The sequence below is a fragment of the Citrus sinensis genome, chromosome 3 (genome assembly GCF_022201045.2).
Source record: "Citrus sinensis cultivar Valencia sweet orange chromosome 3, DVS_A1.0, whole genome shotgun sequence".
Taxonomy (NCBI): domain Eukaryota; kingdom Viridiplantae; phylum Streptophyta; class Magnoliopsida; order Sapindales; family Rutaceae; genus Citrus; species Citrus sinensis.
The window spans coordinates 13,717,398-13,731,542 of NC_068558.1; the positions used below are offsets into that span (position 1 = coordinate 13,717,398).

Consider the following 14,145-nt stretch of genomic DNA (forward strand, 5'->3'; position numbering starts at 1 on the left):
GCCCCATCATGATTATAATTAACTTGAGAGAAATTGTTGTACCAATGAATTGAAGGGAACAAATCTCTGGGTAGGTGTTCTTAATTACAGACGCAAGTATGCAATTACGTATGGTTCTATGGTTCCGAGGAATATTACAGCTCCTAGAAAATGATAAAGAATCTTAAGAAAAAGATGCATGCCATAATGATAAAAACAATGTCACATCCGAATAAAAATATAACAATATTTTTGTGGACAAAACTACGTTACAGACTCTGTATGTAACAGCTCAATGGAAATTAGTCTTGTATCAGCTAAGTTCCAACAACTTTTCCTCTCTCCTGCAACGCGTGGATGCTCCTCATTTGCTGCGTTACATACAGAATCTGTAACTTTTGTTACCATTATACCAAATTTCAAGTCACGGGCAAAAATACCGCGGCACGTAACTCCCCTTTATTTGATAAGACGTGACTGGTAACCATTTTCAATCAAACACGTTCTTAACTTATTAGTCTACGAAAAAAACAACGTCAATAATTGTGAAAAAGTACGTTGAACGAATGCGTATCGGGAAGGGGTCAGCGATATGAGAATCCAATGTGAACACAACACGAGCCAGTAAGTTCATTTCCTAATCTTGTCGGGTTTAAGTTTAAAGTTTTATTCCAATACGCTAGCCTATTTATTACACGTTTAAATATTTGATTAATTATAATATATTGACTTGATATTTATTTTAATATAAATATGTTATATTTGTCGTAATTTAAATAATTTTTTTTTTGTCAACCAGGTGAATTAAGGGGAAGTAATTGGTGGGGCTGTGGGAATATTTTTACCTTACTATCCATGTAAACGCACCCCAGTTCCTGAGCACATTTATAATAAGCTTATATCACTTTCTAATAAATATGAATCAACAATAAATTTTTTATAACTAATCAATTAAATCATTTTTATAACTATTTTCTTGTTTAGGTTTCTTTGATCATTTAAGTTACATTAACATAAGTCTTAATACCCTTATGACATACAATAAACAAATTACCCAATAAATGTGTTCTTGTATATAATAATTTAGGTATTTAATTTTTTTACTTGTAACTAATGTTTTAAATAAAATCTAATAATTTTCAATACCCTACATGTACATTACATAAATTTGATAGTCCAATAATTTATACAAGTATTGTGCCATAAAGACTTTATGTTAGTTTAATTAAAGATTAATAATCATACTAATAAAATAGTATTGACACATGATGAAGTAGGACATTATTTTAAGATTTTGAAATTTTATTATTTTAGGTATTTTCATTCTCTCTATTTTTATTTAAAGTCAATTATGATATATATTTTATTCTTTTATTTTCATTATAATTGTGATTTAATTATATTTTTTAAGTTAACTTGCGTAGATATGTTTACTATAAATAGGGAGATCTTGTTATTGTTTTTATAATCTTTTAATTAATTAAAAAAAACTCTTTTTTATAATTCTTTTGGAATTAGCTATCAAAATCTCTCTTGGAGAGTTGTTTAGATATATTAAAACATCGTCTAAACTTGAAAAGTGTTGTTAAAATCTCATTAAGTCATTTGGATTAGAACGAGATCTAATTATGCTTTAATTAGAACATAGCATAATCACATTGGCTTGGTTCGATACTAAAACTATATCTAATGTTTATCTATATTATTAAGCTACTTCTGCTATCTCGCTCTGTCAATTGCTATCAAAGCAATTCTCTATCAGTAGCAAAGCTTTTCCTGCTTCCTATATTCATCCTCATCGAATCCATCACTATAAAAAAATAAAAAATAAAAAACCAAGATTGAAAAACAACGCCGCCGCCACCACTATCTTCACAATCTTGCAACCATCACCGCCAAGCACTGCAACCATCAGAGTCGTCAGCCCATTACCGACCAAACCCCAACCAACCTCGCCCTTAACCGCTACTTGTAATTGTTACAAATCACCCCAACTGGCAAGCACTCCACCAACTTGCCGTCGTGAAACCACCACCCTTTTCGTCGATTGTCACCTCTGTCTGGCTCCCCTTAAGTCGCCAAAATATTTTTCAATGCCATTGTCCAGCATTAACCGAGAACCATTGCATAACAACGCTAAAATCGTAATCCACATCACCATAGACAGTCGCCAGTTCAGGTCGGATTTCACGACAAACCAGTGCAAGTCTGACCAATCTATAGTTATCATCGTGCTCTTTACTATCATAGCTTCTAGATCTAACCATCTCTACTCCAAATCACGGCCACCAGGCTATAGGTAGCGCCAAACCTTGAAAGTCAGGTTTTTTTTATAGTTTTGCCATTGGATGTAATTTTAATTTGAGAAAAAATTGATAAAGATAGAGCAAGGTTCATATTGTCTCCTTGAGTTTAAAGATATCTCAGATTTTGATGACAATCATAATGATATTTTATATTGAATTTGCATGATGGATGATCCTCTTCAAACTCAAACTCTCTTATCAAAAGTTGCTATCTCTCATGCATCATTTAAGTTGACAGGTGATGCTTTAGATTGGTGGGAACAACTACAAGAGTTAAGGATTTGACAAGGGTAAAATGAAATTAGAAAATGGTTTGATACGAGACAATTGATGGAAGACCATTTTGTAATAATGTCGAACCATCTCTTTTTACGGCGATGAATGTAGACGATAATGAGATTATTGATCTATATGAGATTTTTAAAGAAGAGATACAATTTACTCTTGATTTAAGCATCAAGTCCAAATAGTATAATCGGGTTTGTGCAGCAAAATCAAGTTAAAGAGACCTCAACAATGATAGATGTGATTATGCATATCCACATTGAAAATAAGACAGTTATCGTTAAAGAAGATTTGGCTGCAAAGATAAAGCTTATTAGCGAGAACATTGAGCGACATTCAACAAAAGACTTGAGAGGCTTGGAAGTGATTCATTCATTCAAGACTTCATTTTCTTGAAGAGTTATAAGTGCAAGAAAAAGATGAAGCATGGAGAGTATTGAGTTTCAAGAACAATTGATTAAAAAGGCTTTAAGTTCAAGCTCTAAGATGCATTGCTACTTCACTTCAATTTTCGTCGTCTAGGAAAACTTGAGGATAAGTTTCTTTTTAAGAGAGGAAAATGATGTAGGACATTATTTTAGGATTCTAGCATTTTGCTATTTTAGATCTTTTGATATTTTTCATTTTTAATTAGAGTCAATTATAATATGTGTTCTAATATTTTATTTTTATTATAATTGTTATTTAATTTCCATTTCATGTCAACACGGGGAAGTAGGTTTACTCTGTTATAAATACCGAAGTCTTGTTATTGTTTTCATTACCTTTTAATTAATTAAAAAATCCTTTGGGATTAACTATCAAAATCTCTCTTGTAAAGTTGTTTGGATTAGAGTGTCATCAGATCTCGCTTAAAGCGTTGTTAAAATCTCATTGATTTGTTTGGAATAGAACGAGATCTAATCACAATTTGATTAGAATGTAATCTAATCGTATTGGCTTAATCTAGTACTAGAACGATATCTAATATTTATCTATATTATCAATCCGCTTCTGCTATCCCCCTCCGTCACAACATTTAGAAATAATAAATTTTGTATAAAATTAAAAAAAAATCGAGTTTAAAGTAAATTTTTGGTTCTTCTACCTTATAATAGTAAAATAATCAATTTAGATTTAGGCTAAAGAAATTTTAGTAGTCAAATACAATAAAAAAAAATCTAAGCCACAAAAAAAAATTATATAAGTCACAAAAATATAAATTAAGATAGATTTAGTTACTTAATTTCTAAAATTCTTCTTTATTTGAAACTTTTAAAAATTGTATGGTTTTTTTATAGTTATTTTCTAGAAGTGGAGTGGGTTAACAAAAAGTGTAGGGTGAAATATTACCACCCCTTAAAAATGGGAAAGGAACATCAAAACCCTCATGGTTTGATGAAATAATCACAAAAACCTCATATTTTTAGAAATGATCACACAAACCCCCATTGAGACACATCGGCTCCCTTTTGTACAAACATTTAGGGTATATGTGAGTCTATGATAATTTTTAAATGGAAATATGTCCTAGGATTTGTGTGACCATTTCTAAATATAAAAGGAACTGTGTATCTTTAAAAAGAGGTTTGTATGACAATTTTTAAAAATAAGGAGTCTTTGTGATCAGTTATTTAAATCATGAGGGTGTTGGTATTATTTTTCCTTAAAAAAGGAAAAAAAAAAAAGAGATTGCACTTAAGGGTGGGGATATTTTCACTTATAATTTATGTAAATCAACCATTTTAAGAAATTATTTATAAAATTTCACATTATTTTTTATCTTCAAAATTGAGAAAAAGTTTTAATAGTTAATTAATTAGATCCATCTCATAACCAATACATTTACTGAGGTAAGTAGCATAAATTTCATAGCCAATAAATTTTATGAGTATACCACATTACAAATACATTTCATTAACTTAATTAATGCTTAATAATCATGTTGAGAGAATTTAGCTGGTTAGTTATTTAAATTATTCTTACTTTAAAATTATTAAAATACAATGTGAAGTTTTTATAATTAATTTTTTAAAGTGGGCAGGTGGTGCAATTTAAAGAGTGAAAATATTACCACCATACACTTAGACTCCATTTGGTACAGTTTTTTAAGAAAAGTTTTTGTTAGTAGAGTTTTTACAAATAGAGATTTTACCTAATAAATTTTAGTTCTTTAGTTGTCAGTGAGAGATTTTATTCAAAATTTATGAAATTACTTTGATAGGCCAGCTTTTTAAAGTTATATTATGAAAAGAATAAAACAAGATTATCAAATAAGTAGAAGATATTTTAGATATTTTAACATATAAAAAAGAACTTTTTAACCTCTACTCCTAAAATTTCAAATTTTGAACTTTTGCTAGTTGAGACAAAATAACTTATTTAAGTTTCAAAAACTCTACTAAAAAACAACTAAACAATAACAAAAATTATGATAAGAACTAATAGGATAAAATAAGTATTTATAATCATTAGATAAGTAATACCAAACACGCACTTAATTAAGGGGAGACATTTTTTTTTTTCCTTTCTAGAAGATTATATAAATAGTATATTATTATATCCATGTCAAGCTAAATTAAACGGACGGTTGGTGTTTTTGAAAAATTTTCAACCAAAAAAAAAAAGAATGGCTCCGAATTTATTGAACATGAAATTTGAAGACGTCACACAAACAGGAGATCCAAATCCAAATTGCTGTCCTTTGTCAGCACAAACATGGACAAAACAAGGAGAAAAAAGTCCAAAAATTGAGAGTGAAAAGGTGAGATTGACGAAACTGTACTAAGCCGCCAAGATGGATTCATTTGCGAAGTCTGAACGGCAGGACTTGTTGGCATTAAATAGGATGTATTTTTAATATTTGTAATGGTATGGGTTATTAAATACAAAAATATATAAATGTACTTTTAGAATATTGATATTTGAACAAAAAGACTAATAATAGTATAAATTATAACATTCATGCCTTGTTAGAGAAAAATAAAAAAATAAAACAATCAAATAATACTATAAAAGTTATATGGTGTTATATTTCATTTTGTCAGTGGTTTATCGGCCTAACCACTTTACCATTTTTCATTTAATAATAATTCATTATTTATCAAAGTAGTCTCGTCTCATTTTCACTTTAAATTTCATACACAAGTTGCAACCAAAAAAGTATAAAACCATCAATAATTACAAAATGATTTGATGAAATGGCATATGGACCAATCTTCTACCGGCCCTACTCTCTTCTCGCTCTGGCCCTTCATTAATGAGCAACTGAAGCCTCCATAACATTTCCATTCAAAAAAGACTCCATCCTTTTTTCCCTGCAGCCTCCAAAATCAACTCCCATCTTCCTGATACCTAAATCATAAATTTTGCAACTAATTCACCAAATTAATCATTTTTCACTCTCGAATTGAAGCAGCCAGCTGATTTTTTTGAGGGGGAAAAAAAAATGTTTCTTCATCATCTTCTTTTTCCTTCACTTGCTGCCTTTGCCCTCATAACTCTTGCTTCTGGAGCCACCTTGCCGGAAGATGAAGGTATGCTAGCTAGCTAGAGGCAAATAAAAGAAGTTTTTGCAGTTACTATTGCCATTTTTTTAACCTCGACGAAAGGAGGGAAGTTTTATAGATAAAATAAAAAGTATATATACTTAGGCTGGAGAACATAACGAGCTTTACTCCAGAATCTTTAATTCACAGCGATGTATATTATACTTGTTATTTTACACATAAAAAAAATTGATGGTAAAGATTGTAAGAAGGCTAGCTCCTTTGTTCTATTGTGCATAATCTTTATTTCTTTGTATTTTCTACTCAAAATTTCCTTAATTGTCTCATTTTGGTGCAGTGAAAGCTTTGCGAGACATAGCCGACAAGCTAGGGAAGACGGACTGGAATTTAAGTGTAGATCCATGCAGTGGAAGAGGGGGATGGTTTGTTGATCTGAAAAACAACGCTGTCACCTGCAATTGCACCTACTCCGGCGGCACCGTTTGCCATGTTGTTAGCATGTATTTATGCCTCTCTCTCTCCCACTACACTATACAAAGCTTTTATGAGTAGTAATCCACAATAATAATAATAATAATAGAGACCCTTAGGTATGCTTTTACAGAGGTGTGGGTAAATTTTTTAAAGTCTCACAAATAGAGCGCGTTTCAAATTTTTTAATGTCGGTAGATAAAAATAAGGTCGAGGCAGTAAATGCTCCTTTATGCTTATCGTTGGTTACTTCTTTTGATGTCACCATCACCGTTGTCGGTTGTCGAGCACCCTAAGATAAATCATAAAGATAATCTTCTCTCGTCTCCACCAGACAATCATGGCTTTTTGAAAATTACATTTATTACTACAAAAATTTGTCTGATGTTGGCCTGACCTGTCCACCGTGCTGCATGCGGTCCCCGCCGCATCAAATTGCCATGTGAGATTGCGCAATTGGGTTGACTCATTTGGTTAGAGATCTAGATAAAATTCGAGGGATCGAGATTACTTTGTGCTCTTGATTTTATTTAATTAATCACTTGAGTTGAATTTTAAAAAAATACTGGATAAAAATTTAATTTAATAGTTATTCACACTGCTACCTTTTGAAAAAAAAAATTATTTAATTAAAGATTTGATAAGATGGGAAATCTCATCTACGAAACGGGTTAGGATCCTTTCCCTTTTTTTTTTCCCTTCTTACTTCTCCTTACTTTTGTAATTTAGTAAAAAACTAAAAACGCACTCTAATGTGGTGTTTTCTCATACATTTTAGTATATTAAAATCTATAATTTTTTGTTGTGTAAGTTTGTTTGAATGTTAAGATAGATGCAACATGTAAACTACATAGGAATTGTATATAGAGAGAGGGAGAGAGAGTATTGATTTGGTTTAAGATATTGGAATTTATTAAAGTGCGAAAAAGCTAATAAGTTATATAAATTAATAGTTTAATGTCATTATACTATTAAATCATATGATTTCATCTTTCTCAGATTTTAACAAATTAAGGATCCTGAATTGGAATATTTCTATATCTATAGTGTAGAAAATTCTCATTAAAAAAAAAAAAATCATGTGTGTGTGCGTTCAGTTAGTACATATTTTTCACTTTTTTAACAAGAGGTTTTACCAATTGGATTGGCCACCCAAATTGATTACAATCTGCAAATGTATGTTAAGAATAAAATTTACTAAATATATACATGTATATTAGTACATTCTGAAGGTATACTAAAACTAATCCAAAATTCTGCTTCCACTAATTGTTGGAGACAAATCTCCATACACTTACATTTGTAGGAGAAGAAATATTTGAAACCACTAAGCCGAAGCCTTAGTAACCTAGGAAAGCTTTAATTTTAATTGGGCTGCTCTCAAAACATTTTGTGATTCATCACCCATAAAAGAAAAAAAAATCATTATTTGTTTCTTAATTTTTATTTTCATTTTCTTTTTATTTATTCATTTGTTCTAACACAGAATTCTCAAGGAACAGAGTCTCCCAGGAGTTCTCCCACCAGAATTGTCCAGGCTCCCTTTTCTCCAAGAAATGTAAGTAGTTTTTTTTTTTTTTTCAATTTTGCCCCTCATTGTCTCCAAATTTTCCTATTCCACATTTATATATATATTCATGTTATTATAAGTAACGAACTAATTAACTGTTTGATATGAACAGTGATCTCACTCGCAACTACCTTAATGGAACTATCCCTTCAGAATGGGCCTCACTGCCACTCGTCAATATGTATGTCATCCTTTTTCTTTACTTTATTATAAGTATGTAAATGAGAACTCTTACAGATATTTTTAACCAATATTTATCAGTTTAAATTTTTAGTTCAAAAAATTTTAAATAACAACCTAATACCTGATTAATAAGTAAACATTACTGAATTGCTAAGTTATATATACAATTAAGAGTTATCTTTAATATTATTGTTAAGTCCTTACATATCAACTTAAGTTGATAACAGAAATAGTATCTCAGGGGGATTTCCCAAATGCAAATTCCTTCAATTCTTAACTCAATTGTCTATTCAAGTTTTTTTTTTTAACACTTATCTCCCCTTCCCCCCAAAAAAAAAAATCTCAAGATTCAAAGTTAGATAGCAAGTTAAATAAACTTATTTGAAAACTACTGTGACAAGTCCTGGGGACAATCCAGGTTTTCTTGTTTCTTGAATGTAAACTTGATGTCCATTTCAAATTTAAATCAAAGCTCGGAATCTATTTTACATTTAAACTAACATATATGGGGTTCTTGTTTCAGTTCCCTTCTGGCAAACCGGCTAACGGGTCCAATCCCAAAAAATTTTGCAAATATTTCCACACTTGCCAATTTGTGAGTTTTTATTTTCCAATCCTTTTTCCCCTCAATTTTAGAAAATCTTAATCTTGTTTAAGTGATTCTATTTATGTTCCGTAAAATGTATAGGACCGTCCAATCCAATCGGTTATCAGGAGAATTGCCTGAGGAGCTTGGAAGTCTAGTCAACCTTGAAAAATTGTAAGACATACGCGATTCATATAAATTTATATGACCCTTTATTTTCCAAATCAAAATCCTGAAGAAAAATTTATATCTATTAGTTTGATGATTTGGCTCGGTATTGCTCTTGTTACAGTCATATTAACTCAAACAATTTTACTGGGGAGTTGCCTCAAACATTTGCTAAGTTGACCAATATGAAGGATTTGTAAGCTTATGATTTTTCTTACTCTTTCACTGTCTCCTTTCTTGAATTTAGATCCAGTGCTGATCTCAGTTGTGCTGTTTATTGAAACATTTAATGACAGTGTTTAAAACAGTACATGATTATTAATTTATTTTATTTTGTCCTTTTGTTATTTTAAATAATGCAGTCGAATTAGTGATAACCAATTCACAGGAGAGATACCCAGTTTTATTCAGAATTGGACAAAGCTTCACACATTGTGAGAGCTAACTTTGTTTTTTCTTTTATATACACTATAAGAAGAATTATGTGTATGGTGACTAATGAAATAAATATTATATGCGCTAACAGACTCATTCAGGCAAGTGGTTTGGTTGGGCCAATTCCGTCTGTCATTACTTCTCTGAGAAGTTTAACTGACCTGTATGTATGGTTTTTCTCATTTTGAATGTTCTTTTTAGTTACATCATGTGTATACTATAACGTATTTAATTGATACTGGGATTATTGGTTTTGGTTGAATTTCAATGTGCAGGAGAATCAGTGACCTCAATGGACCTGAAGCAAATTTACCTGATCTAGGTAATAGGACATTCGAGAACTTGTAAGTACCCAATTCATAAAAAATTTCTGCATCTTTTGGCTAGTTGAAAAATAATAATGTTTGGTTATGTCACTGCACAGGATATTGAGGAATTGCAATCTCACAGGAGACCTGCTGGACTATCTTGGGGAGATGAAAGAGATGAAAGTCTTGTTAGTATTCGCTTTCTTCTCAGACACACAACAGGGAAACACCATTTATTTTTTTTCATATTTTTTATCTTGTGAACTTTCTTGCAGGGATCTCAGCTTCAATAAACTAAATGGAACAATTCCAGATAGCTTTGTTGGTCTAATTGATGTTGATTTCATGTAAGCATTTTACTTTTAATTCAAATTTCCTTCATCCAAGTGCAGGTTGTTTGCAAAACTTCTTTTTTACTTTTGTTTATTATTTTCATTGAACATTCTCTCCATCAAGTGACCGACATAATGCTATTCTGAGTTTACTGTCATTTTTGTTTAGATATTTGACTGGAAACTTGCTAACTGGAAAAGTACCTAAATGGATGTTCGGAAGAGGGCCAGAAAACATGTGAGCTTCTCTTTTCCATGCCTCATGTAATTTAAGTTGCACTGTCAAAGATGATGAATCACATAGAAATTTCTATTTGCAGAGATCTTTCATATAATAATTTTGCTGATGAAAGCTCTGGTTCAGACTGCCAAAACGGGGCTGTGTAAGAACAATATCAACTTAAACTTATAAGCAACTCCAACAATATAATACACTATATTGAATATGCTGACTAACTAGCTTTATACTTTGTGCCATTATCTACAGGAACTTATTTGCAAGCTCTTCTAAGGGTAGTAACTCGTAAGTTTCGAATTCACCTTTCACTAACATGCTTAAAGAAATTATTTGGTTTAAAGTTTATTGCGCGTTGCCTTGATTTAGTTTTCCTTCATATTTAATCGAATTTAGACTATGTATTATTTTGTTATAATTCTGACCATTCCATTGCATACTTCTAGCACCGGAATCGTTTCATGTTTGAGAAGTCACACCTGCCCAAAAAGTAAGTCAAAATGAAATGCCCTTTCATTTCAATTTGTAAGTAAATTATTAAATGGTGCATAAACCACATTTCTTTGAGCTTCTAATTTTCAGCAATTTTACTCCTTAGACTTTGACCATTGTAATCATTATTATTGCAATGCTAACTCTGTTTTCCATGTGATTTAAAAACTAAGAACATTATATTATTCTCCAATCAAGAATCTTGATGCTTTGAAATAGAAAAACTGAGTATTTTTTTAATTTTTCTCAGTTTCTAATTCTATTTATTTTCTTGCTCAATCGTTACTTAACTGTTTTTCCCTTTTGTTCCAGCTTACTCCTACGTTCACATAAATTGTGGAGGGAGCGAAGTGACTGTTAATGGAAGTACAATGTTTGAAGAGGACACAGATGAAGCAACCGCTGCAAGATTCGGTTTCACGAGAACCAATCATTGGGCATTTAGCTCCACTGGTCACTTCCTAGATGATAAAAGCCCTGACACTAACATTCAGAAAAATACATCTAGATTGTTGATGGATGATTTCCAATTATACACGGAAGCTCGCGTTTCTCCGATTTCCTTGACATATTATGTATTTTGCCTGGAAAATGGAAACTACAAAGTCAATCTCCACTTTGCAGAGACAATGTTCACTGATGACAAAACTTACAAAAGTTTAGGAAGACGTATATTTGATATTTATATTCAGGTAATTGTTGCCAGTTGTTTTTAGTCTTTGTAGATTACAGTTTCTGCTAGGATTCAGATAGCTGTTACATAAAACCTTCAGTTCGACAAGCTTGTTAGATGTTGACAGGTTTAGCCATAATTCAGGCCTACTTTACTCTCCTGGATTTGCTTTAGGATCTCACCCAAGCTTCTTTAATTAAAATACGGATATATGATATTGTCCGTTTTGGACGTTAGGCTCCCTAAATCTAAAACATTATTACATTATTACTATCATGAAAATATAAGTAAATTGGATGCTATTGTTGCAGGGGAAGCTGGAGCTGAAAGATTTCAATATTGAGGAGGAAGCTGGTGGAGTTGGTAAACCAATTGTGAAACCATTTTCTGCTGTCGTGACCAATGGGACCATGGATATCCGTCTCTATTGGGCAGGGAAAGGGACAACTGAAATTCCTGAGAGAGGAGTTTATGGTCCTCTCATATCGGCTATTTCTCTTCATAACCCTGGTAGGTTTAATACTAACTCAAGGCTTCTTTCAGCTTTGATACTTTTCCATTTTGCAGGTACTTTAGATTTTACAACAATTTTCCTGAAGGTTGTATCTATGGAAATTCCTTGTATTTAAGAATTTTTCAATTAGATAACACTTGCAATGGAGAGATCTGTAACGTTCTATGTGAAGCAGATTTCGAAGGAAGCAGTGGCATATCAGTAGGCACCGTGCTCGGAATTGTAGCGGCTGCAGCAGTTGTGATAATCCTAGTTGTGGGTATCCTTTGGTGGAAGGGCTGTTTTAGACCAAAATATACATCGGAACGAGGTGGATTATTGATTAATAAATAAAATTTTCTTACACTGGATAATCCTATTGTTTTTCCTTGTCATTTTGTTATAGAAATTTCTCATCTAACCCAGTAATTTATTCCACAGAGCTGAGGGGTCTAGACTTGCAAACTGGTTCTTTTACCTTGAGGCAAATTAAAGCTGCCACAGACCACTTTGATGTTGCTAACAAGATTGGTGAAGGTGGTTTTGGCCCTGTTTACAAGGTATATTATGCATGACAATTACTGTCTTTACTTTAACAGCATGTGACGTGTGAACGAAAAACTTGAGGGGAACAAATGGTCACATTTCTAAAATATGCAGGGCCTTTTGGCAGATGGCACTGCAATTGCTGTCAAGCAGCTTTCTGCCAAATCAAAGCAAGGAAATAGAGAGTTCGTTAATGAGATTGGCACGATTTCTGCTTTGCAACACCCTCATCTTGTAAAGCTTTATGGATGTTGCATTGAAGGAAATCAATTGTTATTGATATACGAGTACTTGGAAAACAACAGCCTTGCTCGAGCTTTGTTTGGTAAATTTCGGCTACATATCATCAATTACACATAAATAAACATGCGTACATGCGTGTGTTATAGATTCTAAATATTATTTTTGTTTTTCAAATGATTTGAAGGTCCTGAAGAGCATCGGTTGAAGTTGGATTGGCCAACAAGACATAATATTTGCATCGGTATAGCTAGAGGTTTAGCTTATCTCCACGAAGAATCAAGGTTAAAGATTGTCCACAGAGACATCAAAGCGACAAATGTGCTTCTTGACAAGGACTTGAACCCTAAAATATCCGATTTTGGTTTAGCCAAGCTTGATGAAGAAGATAACACTCACATAAGCACCCGAGTAGCAGGAACTTTGTGAGTTGCTTCATACTAATTTCTCATCAATGATTTCCATTTACTTCTAACACAATATCGATGTAATATTCAAGTTCATGATCTTGCAGTGGATATATGGCACCAGAATACGCAATGCGGGGTCATTTAACAGATAAAGCAGATGTCTATAGTTTCGGAATTGTTGCCTTGGAAATTGTCAGCGGTAGAAGCAACATTATGTGCAAAACAAAGGAGGAGAAATTTTATCTTCTAGATTGGGTAACTTTTAGCCTCCTAAAATTTCTTGCTTTCAACTGTTTGTTCTTGAATTAACCACTAACAAAAGATACGTTGTTTCTACTTGTTTTTAATTAGGCTCTTTTACTAAAAGAACAAGGCAACTTAATGGAACTAGTTGATCCAAATTTGGGTTCAAATGTTGACAAAGAACAAGTGAGGGTGATGATCAATGTAGCTCTGCTGTGCGCGGATGTTTCTCCAACAAACAGGCCTTTGATGTCTTCGGTAGTGAGCATGCTGGAAGGGAGGGTTGGTGTTCCAGATATAGTTCAAGATTCAAGTGTCTCAAACAAAGACGAATCCAAGTCAGAAGCAATGAGGAAATATTACCAATTCAGCATAGAAAACACTGCAAGTACACAAAGTGTGTCGACGGATGGGCCACCTACAGGTTCTTCCACATCTGGAGTTGATCTCTATCCATTCAATATTGATTCTGAACGATTATTGCATTAACACAGATTAGGAGAATATGCTAATTAAAATGTTGTTTTGTATTTCTTTTGCCGCCTTCTCATTCTATTTTCTTTTCATTTTTCTAAACACAATTGTTGAGAGAAATGTTTTATGGCAACAAACTGAGGTCTGCTTGGTATTATGGCTTAGAATCCATATAGCTCTTGTGAAATGAAAGCTCCAAATAGAAGCTTACAGTGTTTGGTAAATTTG

At 32.3% G+C, this 14,145-nt stretch overlaps 1 protein-coding gene across 3 annotated transcripts; it reads left to right on the plus strand.

Annotated features, from left to right (window-relative positions):
• Positions 1 to 5,738: 5,738 nt before the first annotated feature.
• On the plus strand, positions 5,739 to 14,074 carry LOC102623834 (probable leucine-rich repeat receptor-like serine/threonine-protein kinase At3g14840). 3 transcript variants are annotated; one of them, XM_006477770.4, is made up of 24 exons: positions 5,739 to 6,085; positions 6,396 to 6,558; positions 8,016 to 8,087; positions 8,212 to 8,280; positions 8,806 to 8,877; positions 8,971 to 9,042; positions 9,161 to 9,232; positions 9,399 to 9,470; positions 9,563 to 9,634; positions 9,747 to 9,815; positions 9,896 to 9,967; positions 10,055 to 10,126; positions 10,281 to 10,349; positions 10,432 to 10,494; positions 10,599 to 10,634; positions 10,793 to 10,836; positions 11,151 to 11,530; positions 11,823 to 12,021; positions 12,201 to 12,335; positions 12,446 to 12,564; positions 12,665 to 12,875; positions 12,978 to 13,215; positions 13,305 to 13,455; positions 13,552 to 14,074. In XM_006477770.4, exons 1-24 carry the CDS (start codon positions 5,998 to 6,000, stop codon positions 13,930 to 13,932), a joined length of 2,991 nt encoding a protein of 996 aa, XP_006477833.2. In that variant the 5' UTR covers positions 5,739 to 5,997; the 3' UTR covers positions 13,933 to 14,074. The 3 variants fall into 3 exon arrangements, with proteins under 3 accessions (XP_006477833.2, XP_052294423.1, XP_052294424.1); XM_052438463.1 differs by lacking the exon at positions 9,161 to 9,232; XM_052438464.1 differs by lacking the exons at positions 5,739 to 6,085; positions 6,396 to 6,558 and adding an exon at positions 6,928 to 6,971.
• The last annotated feature ends 71 nt before the right edge of the window (positions 14,075 to 14,145 follow it).

Coding starts and splice junctions, on each gene's coding strand:
- LOC102623834 (XM_006477770.4), top strand. CDS start 5,998: ATGTTTCTTCATCATCTTCTTTTTCCTTCACTTGCTGCCTTTGCCCTC. Junction 8,088..8,211: donor CTCCCTTTTCTCCAAGAAAT/GTAAGTAGTTTT, acceptor TGATATGAACAG/TGATCTCACTCGCAACTACC. Junction 10,837..11,150: donor AAGTCACACCTGCCCAAAAA/GTAAGTCAAAAT, acceptor CTTTTGTTCCAG/CTTACTCCTACGTTCACATA.